General features: G+C 46.2%; 1 protein-coding gene across 1 annotated transcript in view; it reads left to right on the forward strand.

Annotated features, from left to right (window-relative positions):
- Window positions 1–14,640, forward strand: part of CCNC (cyclin C) — an 84,131-nt gene that overhangs the window by 42,440 nt on the left and 27,051 nt on the right. Inside the window, exon 6 of the mRNA XM_077289667.1 lies at window positions 11,932–11,987. Within this exon, the coding sequence (XP_077145782.1) occupies window positions 11,932–11,987 (56 nt within the window). The remainder of the gene's footprint in view (window positions 1–11,931; window positions 11,988–14,640) is intronic.

Here is a 14,640-nt window from a genome sequence, read left to right on the forward strand (position 1 = left end):
TACTAATTTAAGGGTGCCAATATCCGTGTCACCTCAAGCTTTAAGTTTTTCTATTTTTCCCTCCTGTTGTTAGTTTTTGTTTTATCATTTGCTCTTTTGTATTTAACACAAGTACACTATACAAAAAAACTGCAATTTTAAGATCTCTTCAGAGGTGTTCATTAGTATTTAGATCTGGATTCGTTGCTGGCCACTTCAAAACTCTCCAGCACTTTGTTTCTATCCATTTCTGGGTGCTTCTTGAAGTATGTTTTGGGGTCATTGTCCTGCTGGAAGACCCATGACATAGGAAGCAAACCGAGCTTTCTGACACTGGGCGCTACATTGCGACCAAAGTCTTTTTGGTAACCTTCAGATTTGATTATGGCTTGCACACAGACAAGGGACCCAGTTCCAGTGGCACAAAACAGACCCCAAAACATCTTTGAACGTTTGTCATATTTGATTGTGGTCACTGTGTTCTTTTCTTAGTAAGCCTCATTTCGTTTTGGTAAACGGTAGAATGATGATGTGCTTTCCCCCAAAGGATTTTTGCTTACTCATGTACATTTTGGCAAACTGCAGTCTAGTGGTGTCCTCCTGGGCCTCCTGCCATATTTACTTTGATTTCATTCAAATGTTGATGTATAGTTTCTGCGCTGACACGGATGCACCCTGAGCCTGCATGATAGTTTGAATTTCTTTGGAATTTGATTGGGGCTGCTTATCCACTATCCGGACTATCCTGCGTTTGCAACCTTTCATCAATTTTTTTTTTTTTTTCGGTCATCCAGGGAGATTAGCTATAGTGCTATGGGTTACGATACGATTTATTTAATTTATTGATCCCGAGGTAAATTATGGTATTACGGCAGCGTTACAAACAGCATTTCAAACATTACAAATAGCATTGCATAAAGTAATTACTAGACAGATCTTGCAAATGACTAACCACATTACGTAACAAACAAATTTAGGTGAATGTAGGTACTTAAATCTCTGATCATTGCCATTAGTGCACCAGCCATAGGTCATTGACGTCTTTCACCCTTAGGAAATTGTTATATATCCCCATAGCAGTAGGCACAATCGATTTCCTGAATTTCTCCTTCTTGCACCCAAGTAGGATTAGATGACTGCTGAATGTGCTCTTCTTCTTCAAAAACAGCTCGTATAGTGGGTGTGTATTATTGTTCATTATAGCCCTACACTTCATCTGAATCCTATCTTCCACTACCTCCTCAAGAGTCAAGATGAGGCCAACAGCTGCGCTTGCCTTCATGATAAGGGTTGTAAACTTCTTGATTATAACAAAACATATTTTGATTATGTTGCACACTGTGGATAAAGGAATATCAAGATCTCTGCAGATGGACTTATAACCTTAAAGGGAAGGTGCCATCAAAAAAATTTTTTTTCCAGCGATTGAAAAAATGTAAAGAATTAATGTTTACATTTTCTTAAAAAATATTATCATTTGTTTTTAATTTAGTAAAATATGAAAAATAATTTTAAAAGGTTTGGCATTTCCACTTTTAAACACTAGGGGGAGCAGCTAATGAAATTTGACAAAAACCTAGTGTACAACTAGCTCACATTACTGCACTGCAGTAATTATGGGCTGAGTCTGCTGACATGGGTGTGATGTCACTCCTCTCCTTCCCCTCCTGGGTGTTTGCTAGGGGATGAGAGGATTCAGGAACCCAGTGAGAAGCCATTTTGTTGGTGACTGCAAAGTTATACTGACAAGTAGACAGTCACCGAAGATGGCAGGCAGCAAGGATTCTGGGAGATATATGGTGGAGGGAGCAGGGTGACAGCAGCACAGAGTATTTCAGGAGAGCAGTGTGCTGGTCTATGGGGGGCACCCTGTTTGGTGCGCAGAGCAGCCAGGGATTGTACATAGAGCGCTGTCTTTTATACACATGGATAGACCGTCTACTCAGAAATCCAGGAAACAATTCTGCTGATTGATGGCCTGTTCTGATCCAGGCTTTGCATGCAAAGACCCCATTCCCCTCCTCAGATCCTGTCCTGGCGATGTGTGAAAGCGAGGTGACAGGCGCAGTCCGGGGTGATGCTGGGAAGGAAATGTAGCCATATAGTAACGATAAGCATGAGACCCCTCTCTTCAGCTGCCTTACCAGCCCTCCCCTGAAGGCACCTAACTGGAGGTCATGCTGCCCCCTCTATTATCCCAGACCCGCGTGCAGCTGCTCAACCGGAACCACCCTAGATTTGGTCCCCTTTCTGCAGATAATACTTCCATAGTGTTCTCACATAATACCGCCATATAGATCACTCATAATACCGCCGTATAGAGCACACATAATACTGTCCTATAGTTCTCACATAATACCATCGCAAATAACGACGCCAGTGTTCTCACATAATACCGCCATATAGAGCACACATAATACCGCCATATAGAGCACACATAATACCGCCATATAGAGCATACCGCCATATAGATCTCACATAATACCGCCATATAGAGCACACATAATACAGAGCACACAATACCACAATATACTTCACACAATATCACCAGTGTTCTCACATATCGCCATATATATCAAACATAATACCGCCATATACATCACACATAACGACGCCATATAGATCTCACATAATACTGCCATATAGAGCACACATAATACTGCCATATAGAGCACACATAATACCGCCATATAGAGCACACATAATACAGCCATATAGAGGATACCGCCATATAGATCTCACATAATACCGCCATATAGATCACACATAATACCGCCATATATATCAAACATAATACCGCCATATACATCACACATAACGACGCCATATAGATCTCACATAATACTGCCATATAGAGCACACATAATACTGCCATATAGAGCACACATAATACCGCCATATAGAGCACACATAATACAGCCATATAGAGCATACCGCCATATAGATCTCACATAATACCGCCATATAGATCACACATAATACCGCCATATATATCAAACATAATACCGCCATATACATCACATAGTACCGCCATATACTTCTCACAGAACGCCGCCATATAGATCACACATAACGGGGGAGAGGACTGCATAGGAGAGGATTAGATACACAGCTCAGTCAGTATCACATAGGATAGGATTAGATACACAGCTCAGCACAGTATCACACAGGGTAGGATTAGATACAAGGCTCAGCACAGTATCACACAGGATAGGATTAGATGCATGGCTCAGCAGTCAGTATCACACGATAGGATTAGATACATGGCTCAGCAGACTATCACACAGGAGAGGATTAGATACACAGCTCAGCAGACAGTATCACACAGGATAGGATTAGATGCATGGCTCAGCAGACAGTATCACACAGGAGAGGATTAGGTACACAGCTCAGCACAGTATCACACAGGAAAGGATTAGATACATGGCTCAGCAGTCAGTATCACACAGGATAGGATTAGATACATGGCTCAGCAGACTATCACACAGGAGAGGATTAGATACACAGCTCAGACAGTATCACACAGGAGAGGATTAGATACACAGCTCAGACAGTATCACACAGGAGAGGATTAGGTACACAGCTCAGCACAGTATCACACAGGAAAGGATTAGATACATGGCTCAGCAGTCAGTATCACACAGGATAGGATTAGATACATGGCTCAGCAGACTATCACACAGGAGAGGATTAGATACACAGCTCAGACAGTATCACACAGGATAGGATTAGATACACAGCTCAGACAGTATCACACAGGAGAGGATTAGATACACAGCTCAGTCAGTATCACACAGGAGAGGATTAGATACACAGCTCAGTCAGTATCACACAGGAGAGGATTAGATACACAGCTCAGTCAGTATTACACAGGAGAGGATTAGATACACAGCTCAGTCAGTATCACACAGGAGAGGATTAGATACACAGCTCAGTCAGTATCACACAGGAGAGGATTAGATACACAGCTCAGTCAGTATCACACAGGAGAGGATTAGATACACAGCTCAGTCAGTATCACACAGGAGAGGATTAGATACACTGTTCAGAGTCAGCACCACAAGGGATAGGAATAGATTCCCTCTCCCCCTCCCCACTGATACTTACGGCTCCCTGCTGAGTCCTTTCTTCTCCCTCCCCTCCTTGGTCTTCTCCTCCTCCTCCTACAGCTGCAGGGCTCCTGCGATTATCCTGGGAGCTGGGACTCACAGCTGCAGTGTGAGCTCCAGGAAGATGGCGCTGGTCTCCTGCCTCTGCCGTGCTGTGGACGGCTCAGGGGGCGTGGCCAGACACAGCAGAAAGCGGCTTATAATGCAAGCTATAGAGTCGGCTCCCGACCGCAGATCTCTATGCCCTGGGCTGCCGTAAATGCAGAGTGTAAGTGACGTGCAGCTTCACTTACACTCCTGCAAAGCAAAATGGCGGCGCCCAGTGGCTTAAAAAAAATTAATAATAAAAAAAAAGTTAAAGTAAAAAAAAGGAAGTTTGTATGAAAAATAATTGTTTATATAAACAATTATTTTTAATACAAAAAATAAAATGCGGCACCTTTCCTTTAAGCTTGCTGATATTTTAACACCTTTTTCTCCAGTCCCCTTCCACGACAGTCACCTTGGAGGATGTCTCCTCGCCCTAATGGGGGATAGGAAGCCCAAAGAGGTTAAATAACCCTCCCCTTCCTGCTATCTCCAGTGTTTTTCCTGTCCCCCAGTGGGGCATGAAGAGGTTTGTCTCAGGTGCTGCCGCGGCCGTCGAGCGGAGCTCTTGGAAAAGTCTTACCATGCTGGGCAGCTGAGGTCAGGTGGTTCTCCTCTCCTCCTCCTCCATGTAGCTGCTCCCATCTCCATGGCCCATGCGACTCTGGACCTCCTTCCTGCCCCTCTCGCGCCTCTCCGGGGGGTAAAGCGGGGCGGTGATGTGCTGCCGAGGTCCTCCTGAAGCTCCCCGGCGTCCTCCTCCCAGCGTGCTGCTGAAGTTCCGGAATCCGCGCGCATCGGAAGTGACGTCGTCGGAGCACTTCCGGTTCGCGTCCTGAGGCCTCTATGCTGGAACGCATGCGCCGCCTCTTGCGGTCCAGGGACTTCGGTGCCTTGGCCGCTGCTAGGGTCGTTCCCGGGATCCTCCCTACGGACCAAGGGGAGGAGGAGCACACAATTAACGCTGGACCTCGATGTCTTCATATCCTGGTCAGGAGCCTCCAGGTAAGACGCAGTGTCTCTGTCTCTATGTGACTGGTGACAGTTCTGACCATGGACGGCAACAAACCTACAGCTGCGTCTGCAGAACCCAGCGTTCACCCTCCTACCGTGAGTAGCTGGGCTGGTTCTTCTCTGTCCAGGCATTGATAGTTACGGGTCATTTAGTATACCTTCTCTCTCTTTTTAGGGAGAAAAGGTCTCTGCCCCAAAGGGCAAACTTAGCCGCAAGTGTGGTGTTCGTTGTTCCAGGCTTCCTTCTGCTTACAAAAAGACTCTATGCCAACCCTGCACGTATGACATATTACGTGCCAAGCAGCTCTCCCTCCTGGACAGCATTAAAACACTGATTAAGCAGAAGGTGCCAACCTCCATGGCAGGCCTTTCCCACCCCCAGTGCCGCATCCCCCTCCCCCTAAAAAGAGGAAAATGGAACCGGCTGAATATGACTCGGGTGAAATTCATACCTCAGGGTCAGAGGATATTTGGGAGAATAAGGGCTCCACATCCACCCCTAAACCTGATAGTAAAAAATACTACTTCTCCTCTGAGGACATGGAAGAGCTTGTTTCCATAGTGAGAAACACTATGGGGGTTGAGGAAGTGGAAGTAAAGCACTCAGTCCAAAATGAGATGTTTGGGAGCTGAAATCCAAAGGTAAAAAAAGCTTTCCTATTCATGAAAATGTCCAAAACCTTATTTTCCAGGAGTGGGCTTCTCCAGAGAAGGGACTTGGCATACCCTCATAATTAAGGAATCGCTTTCCCCTTGAAGGTGACAATTCTATTTGGGAAGTCCCTAGGGTAGACGTCCAGGTCTCTAAAGTAACCAAGAAGACGTCTTTCCCATTCGAGGATTCTTTCCAATTAAAAGATCCTATGGATCAGAAGATAGAAAGCCACCTAAAAAAGTCCTGGGAATCCTCTACAAATTTGCTTAAAACAAATATAGCTTGTACATGCGTCGCCAGAGCCCTTTTGTTCTGGCTTCGCAAGTTGGAAGAAAACCTTTCCCAGGGGACCTCCAGAGAGGATATCCTGGACTCCCTACCCCTTCTCAAAAAGGCGACAGGCTTTTTAGCTGATGCTTCAGGAGAATCTGTTAGTCCTCTCTAATTCAGCTAGGAGAGCCCTTTGGCTGAAATCGTGGGGGGGGTGTGACATCACCTCTAAGACCAAACTTTGCGCTATCCCCTTTCAGGGACACCACGTATTTGGGCCAGTCTTGGACGATATCCTTGAAAAAGCTTCAGATAGGAAAAAATCGCTTCCTGAACAAGAAATTGCTAGGAAGCGTTTTTTTCGTCCCCCTCGTGAACAGTCCTCCCAGAAGGAGTTCAGGGGAAAAGGTAAATCTGGACGGTCGAGCTACCCGAAATGGGGTTGAGGCAGGAACATCCTTGTCCCTCGGCAACAGCAGACCCCTGACAAACAGTGACTCTCTGGTGGGGGGTCGACTCGCATTTTCTCCCCCAATGGCAGTCCATATCCACAAACCAGTGGATCCTCCACACCATACAATTTGGGCTGAGTCCCCTCCCCAGTATCTGAGAATTACCCCGTTAGTCTCCAGATATCCAGAATTCCTTATTCCTACAAGTACAGGATCTCTTGCGAGAAAAAGTGATTTCACAAGTACCTCAGCGGGAGATAGGCAGAGGCCATTATTCTTGCCTATTCCTCATAAGGAAGCCCTCCGGAAAATGCAGAGTTATCATAAATTTAAAACCTCTGAATCAGTTCATCAAATACCGGAGGTTCAAGATGGAGTCAATCAGGACAGCAATCCCTCTTATCGGACAGAACTGGGTAACGGCTACGTTATACCTGAGGGACGCTTACTACCGTTTTCCGATCCATCCGGATCACAGGAAGTTCCTCAGGTTCACAGCTTCTCACAACCAGGGGATCACCCATTTCCAGTTCAACGCGCTCCCGTTCGGCGTATCCTCAGCACCCAGGGTGTTCTCAAAGGTCATGAGGGAAGCAGTCATCTTCATCCGTCTTCAGGGAATCTGTGTCGTTCCATATTTAGACGACTTTCTCATCATTGCTCCATCAATATCTCGGCTGAATCGGGATGTGTTAAAAACACTGGAGATACTCGAATCCCTAGGCTGGATCCCGAATCTTCGGAAATCAGACCTCCACCCTTCCCCAAGGAAGAAATTCCTGGGGATTCTCTTAGACTCGGAAAAGAGGATGTCCTTCCTTCGTGAGAGAATCTCCAGATTCAGACAACAAAGGTCACCGACCTTAAGAGAATCCATGTCCATTCTGAGGTCCCTTACTTTGTGTATTCAGGCAGTGTTCTTGGCTCAGGCACTTTATACTCGAACCGTCCAATCCCACATCCTTCTATACTCACGGAAGTATCAGAACGTCCTGTCCAGGAAAATTCCGCTTCCCGGACATGTGAAGTCGGCCCTCTCATGGTGGCTGAATTGCTGAAACCTGCAGCAGGGGGTGATCTGGGATCCGCTCCCCCTGAAAGTACTTTGTACAGATGCCAGCCAAAGAGGTTGGGGAGCCGTGGTGGAAGAAGCATATTTTCAAGTACTGTGGTCCCTGGACATAAAATCCAGATCTTCAAACCTGCGAGAAATGAAGGCAGTGGAGGAAGAACTGATAGCCGCTTCATCTCTCATCCAAAACCATCATGTTCTTATCTACTCTGACAACGTAACGATGGTGGCCTACCTCCGACACCAAGGGGGCACGAAATATGCCAGGTTAAAAATAATTGCAGCAAGGATATTTTCTCTGGGCAGAGAAACACCTGTTGTCCATCCCAGCAGTACACCTGAAGGGCTCAGACAATATCCAGGTGGACTTCCTCAGCAGGAAGGACGTCCATCCAGGAGAATGGTGCCTGAACCAAGCGGTCTTCCTATCCCTGCCTTCGAGATGGGGGAATCCAGAGGTCGACTTATTTGCTCAACTGCTCAAAATGCAAAATCAAAAACATATTTCACCCTCAATCCTGCGTACGGAGCTCGGGGGATAGATGCTTTCGCCCATCCATGGGTTTTCAACCTGGCGTACGCCTTCCCACAAATCCCCATGCTGGCAAAGATGTTGCAGAAGATCCAGTTGGACCAGGTCACGACTATCTGAATTGCTCCAATTTGGCCAGGGCGAAGCTGGTACAGCATCTTGATGGACATGGCGCAGGAAGGTCCATTACTTCTGCCCCAAAGGAACGACCTTCTTTTTCAGGGTCCCCTACTCTACACAAACCTCAACAAATTGAACCTCGAGACTTGGCTACTGAAGCTAGCATTCTAAAGGCCAGGGGTCTCTCGGACATGGTAATCCAGACTCTCCAAAGGAGCAGGAAACCAGTGACCAATGCCATCTATGGCAAAGTATGGAAGAATTTCTCTTTCTGGTGTCTTCCCAATGTCCCTGATCCCTTCCACCCCAACATTGCTCAGGTCCTAGATTTCCTCTGGAAGGGGTTAGAGCTAGGGCTTACCCCAAGCACTCTGAGGGTTCAGGTTTCGGCCCTTAGTTCCTTTTTTGACCAGGACCTGGCCGGCCATCACTGGATCAAACAGTTTATGACCTCTGCAAGCGGAATACGTCCTAGACTCCCTAGCAGGGGTCCCCCCTGGGATCTAAATTTAGTGCTCAACAGTCTAACTCAGGTCCCATTTCAACCCTTTTCTTCATTATCTTTAAAAATCCTAACTGTAAAGACTTTTCCTTGTGGCAGTTGCCACGGCTAGGCGCATAGGAGAATTGCAGGCCCTGTCGGTAGAAGAGCCCTACCTATCTCTGTACTCTGATAGTATAGTTTTGCGTTTAGACCCCTCCTTTATGCCCAAAGTTGTCTCGGACTTTCATAGGGGTCAGGATATTGTGTTGCCCTCATTTTGCCCAAATCCTTCCAATGCGAAAGAAGAAAGTTTCCACACTCTGGACGTCCACAGGGTGGTCCTCCATTACCTGAAACAGTCCAAGGCCTGGAGGATTGATCAGAATCTTTTTATTCAGTTTTCAGGCCAAAATAAAGGAAAGAAAGCAGCTAAAAAGTACAATTGCAAACTGGAGCAAACAGGGCATCTGCCTTGAGTATTCGGTAAAAGATCTCTCTCCTCCTGGCTCGCTAAAAGGTCACTCCACTCGGTCAGTCTCTAAGGGTACCGTCACACAGTACCATTTTAATCGCTACGACGGCACGATCCGTGACGTCGCAGCGATCGTATGAATATCGCTCCAGCGTCGTAGACTGCGGTCACACGTTGCAATCACGGCGCTGGAGCGATGCCGAAGTCCCCGGTAACCAGGGTAAACATCGGGTAACTAAGCGCAGGGCCGCGCTTAGTAACCCGATGTTTACCCTGGTTACCAGCGTAAACGTAAAAAAAACAAACAGTACATACTTACATTCTGGTGTCTGTCCCCGGCGTTCTGCTTCTCTCCACTGTGTAAGCGCCATAGCCGGAAAGCACAGCGGTGACGTCAGACGTCACCGCTGTGCTCGCTTTCCGGCCGGCGCTCACACTGCAGAGAAGCTGAGACGCCGGGGACAGACACCGGAATGTGAGTATGTACTGTTTGTTTTTTTTACGTTTACGCTGGTAACCACGGTAAACATCGGGTTACTAAGCGCGGCCCTGCGCTTAGTTACCCGATGTTTACCCTGGTTACAAGCGAACACATCGCTGGATCGCTGTCACACACAACGATCCAGCGATGTCAGCGGGTGATCAAGCGACGAAAGAAAGTTCCATACGATCTGCTACGACGTACGATTCTCAGCAGAATCCCTGATCGCTGCTACGTGTCAGACACTGCGATATCGTAACGATATCGCTAGAACGTCACGAATCGTACCGTCGTAGCGATCAAAATGGTACTGTGTGACGGTACCCTAAGTCATGGGCAGCAAGAGCTAATGCTTCATCTGAGCAGATATACAGAGCCACCACCTGGTCTTGTGTACATACCTTCACCAGACACTATAGACTAAATTTTGATAGGGATCTAACATTTGGCAGACGAGTTCTGCAAGCTGTGGTCCCTCCCTAAAGAAATCAGCGTTTGTATAACTCCAAGGCGACTGTCGTGGAAGGTGACTGGAGAAAATAGAATGAGTCTTACCAGTAATTCGGTTTCTAGGAACCTTCCATGACAGCACTAATTTCCCTCCCTATCTGATATTCCTATTGGATGATTCCTGCACTTTGGTGGTAACTAGTGTTGAGCGATACCTTCCGATACTTGAAAGTATCGGTATCGGATAGTATCGGCCGATACACGAAAAATATCGGATATCGCCGATACCGATACCCGATACCAATACAAGTCAATGGGTCACAAGTATCGGAAGCTATCCTGGATGGTTCCCAGGGTCTGAAGGAGAGGAAACTCTCCTTCAGGCCCTGGGATCCATATTCATGTAAAAAATAAAGAATTCAAATAAAAAATATGGATATACTCACCCGTCCGGCGGCCCCTGGACCTCCGGCAGCCTCTGTTCCTAAGAATGAGGAGTTTAGGACCCTCGATGACGTCGCGGCTTGTGATTGGTCGCGTGCCGCTCATGTGACCGCTCACGCAACCAATCACAAGCCACGACGTCATTGAGGGTCCTAAACTCCTCATTCTTAGGAACGGAGGCTGCCGGTTACAATCGGTAAGGTCCAGGGGCCGCCGGACGGGTGAGTATATCCATATTTTTTATTTTAATTCTTTATTTTTACATGAATATGGTTCCCAGGGCCTGAGTCTCCTTTCCTGCAGACCCTGGGAGCCATACACTGGGAACTTCCGATTCCGATTTCCGATACCACAAAAATATCGGAACTCGGTATCGGAATTCCGATACCGCAAGTATCGGTCGATACCCGATACTTGCGGTATCGGAATGCTCAACACTAGTGGTAACTATACATGCTAGTGTGTCCAGAAAAAACACTGGAAATAGCAGGAAGGGGAGGGTTATTTAACCTCTTTGTGTTTCCTGTCCCCCATTAGGGCGGGGAGACATCCTCCAAGGTGACTGTCGTGAAAAGTTCCTAGAAATCGAATTACTGGTAAGACTAATTCTATTTTTTTTTTCTTTTTCTCAATTCCTCATCAGACAGTTCTCTTCTTCTTTCTCCATGTGTAGTGTGGCACACACCGTGCAAAGATTCAGTCAACTTCTCCCCTTTATCTGGTTTCAGGTGTTATTTTCATATTGCCCACACCTGTTGCTTGCCACAGGTGACTTTGAATGAGCCTCACATGCTTGAAACAAAGTTGTTTACCCACAAATTTGGAAAGGTGCCAACAATTTTGTCTGGCCCATTTTTGGGGTTCAATGTGAAATTATGTTCAATTTGCTGGTTTTTTTTTGTTTTTTTTCTTCCAATACACAAAGGAAATAAGCGTGTATAACAAATCTTGTGTAATTGCAATAATTTTCTGGGAGAAACACTTCATTTTCTGAAACAATTTCAAGGGTGCCATCACATTCACCAATGACTGCATTAGCTAAACCTGGTACATATATAGACTTTTCAGTAGTCCCACTTCCATTTTTTTTTATCCTGGGTATTTTCAATAACATTTGACATTTTACATCATACTTTCATTATTTGGTTGGTTTTATGTTTCCTATATGGGTTCACTAGAATGTTGACTCACAAAATACTATAGTTTGTGAATACCTTTTTTGTTTTCGAGGTTCTTAATATTTTACACTAAATAGGTAATTTAAAAAAATGATTTTACGATTACTAAACTATTTTTTGCTCTTTTTACAGTAAAAACTAGATTTTCATATGCATTTCCTAAAGAATTTCCCTACAGGATGAATCATGTAAGTAGGAAATGGCCTAGCTTTATATTGTACTATAGACATATCATTTACCTGATGTTTGTTGTGGCCCTTTACTTCATATCCGGATATAAGAATCGGGTAAAACAAGTAGAAATACACTGGCGCTCTGCTGAGATAAGTGTGTGGGGGGGGGGGAGATAAAGGAACCAAGTACAGCTGCTGGTAATACAGGGTCTGTGCAGCACCCTGTGTATGGGAATGATAGTAAATCGATAGTAGGTGATCACCTGCGCTGTTTGTTGCACCTAAAGTTGAGCTCTAGAGTTGGGTATGGGGGCAACACGGCCACTAAAAACCTGAAAGAATGTAATTGCACACTTACTGAATGCTGCAGTAAACGTAGTCTCCGGGTGCAGATGCGTGGGTCCTCCCAAAATGGTGTGACCGGCTCCGTGCTGTAGAAGAAGCCGGGGGATAGCGGTAGCGCTCATATCCCCACACAGCGGCTCAGGCAATCGGAAGCCGGGGACAGGTAGAAACCCCTAGCGTGCCCCGGCCGGAAGCAACGGCGAAGCAGTGGCGGAGTGTGAGGGGGGCGTGGCGGAGTGTGACGTCACACGGCTAGTGGGCAGGCGCGTATAGGGTTTGTCCAATCCAACGCGTTTCGAAGGATGCGATCCTTCGTCAGGGCTGGAGTTCCCCATGTAACCCTCCCCTTACATAGCGGTTACCCGCCCGGCCCCTTCAAGGGAAAGCTAACTATGCCTGATTGGTGGGAGTACTGGTTGGGGGATGAATGTAGAGTAATCAGTGCACCTGTGAACAGGCTAATTTTGCGGCATATAGACCGATAATGAGTTAGAGAATTGGGAGCATACATAGATTAAGAGCTGTGTAAATCAGATGGAAAATACGGTGTTTAAAATCAGGGCTACGCAGTACATAATGTAGTGCCCCAAAAATTAATAGGACCTACATAAAGTGAAATGGTAAGAAAATATGAAATAAATAGCATTAACACTAAGCTTTACCAATAGTCATGCAATTCCATTCAGGGCACATCAAGTTTATGAATATAGTGAAGAAACATTGGCCTATTTTGCAAGGTGACAAAAACATTGGAGATTTTAAACACCGTATTTTCCATCTGATTTACACAGCTCTTAATCCATGTATGCTCCCAATTCTCTAACTTATTATCGGTCTGTATGTGTCACGGGAGACCTAGGTATGAAAGAGCTAATAACCCGGGCCCCTGCGATTTCCCTCAGACTAGGGAAACCTTGACTGTCCCTCTCCCAGAGTTTACACTGATGGTGTGCATGTCTGGGCCTCCACCCTCGCCTTATCTCCTGTTTCAACCCTAGGCTGATACCACCGCCCACCACCCAGTGAGGAGACCACACCAATACCCACAGTTAGCACAGACAAGGATAACGGAAAAATAAGCACCACGCCGCAGTCACTCAGGAATACACTATAAATGCAAAGGGCAAAACAAATACAAATATGGGAAGGAGCAAATAAGACAAAGGGAAATACACCACCAGCAACGATACTCCAACTACTAGCTCACCACTCCAGACCGAGATAACCACGCACAAGACAGAAGCTATAATCGGCGACGCCCAATGTTCAGGAGAACTATTTAAAGGCAGTGGGCATGGCCCAGCTTCCAATCCGAGCACCTAGTAAATTAACCCCGGACCAGCTAGATAAAATGTAGCCGACGCCAATGAGCGCATAGTGGACAAAAGCGGAATTACCGCTGTCTGTCGGACGACCTGGTCTGAACAGCGTCCGACATGACAATATGCCGCAAAATTAGCCTGTGCACTGATTACTCTACATTCATCCCCCAACCAGTACTCTCACCAATCAGGCATACAGTTAGCTTTCCCTTGAAGGGGCCGGGCGGGTAACCGCTATGTAAGGGGAGGGTTACATGGGGAACTCCAGCCCTGACGAAGAAGGATCGCATCCTTCGAAACGCTTTGGATTGGACAAACCCTTTACGCGCCCGCCCACTAGCCGTGTGACGTCACACTCCGCCACGCCCCCCTCACACTCCGCCACTGCTTCGGTGTTGCTTCCGGCCCGGGCATGCTAGAAGTTGGCAGTTTCTACCTGTCCCTGGCTTCCGATTGCCTGAGTCACTGTGTGGGGATCTGAGCGCTACCGCTATCCCCCGGCTTCTTCTACAGCACGGAGCCGGTCACACCATTTTGGGAGGACCCACGCATCTGCACCTGGAGACTACGTTCACTGCAGCATTCAGTAAGTGTGCAATTACATTCTTTCAGGTTTTTAGTGGCCGTGTTGCCCCCATACACAACTCTAGAGCTCAACTTTAGGTGCACCATACAGCGCAGGTGATCACCTACTATCGATTTACTAGGATATAAGAATCATTTGGTTGAAGGAGTAGATCCCATTGCTGATCATTAAATAAATTTGTAGATAAACCAGATAAGTAGTCCCCTATTCATAGCTTATAATGAGGGACACGCTGTTTTTTTTTTTTTTTTTACTTGAGCATTTAGTCGCTCTGATAACCTTTCCTGTTTGATTTTCAAATATTTCTTGCCTTTATTTGCAATACATGTGACAAAAATTTTAATTTCCATTTTTTTTGTCACACTATGAAAATGTTTAAAATTCTCCCAAAGATCTTTCTTTTTTTTTGTGTGTG

Source organism: Ranitomeya variabilis, chromosome 2 (genome assembly GCF_051348905.1).
Source record: "Ranitomeya variabilis isolate aRanVar5 chromosome 2, aRanVar5.hap1, whole genome shotgun sequence".
NCBI lineage: Eukaryota > Metazoa > Chordata > Amphibia > Anura > Dendrobatidae > Ranitomeya > Ranitomeya variabilis.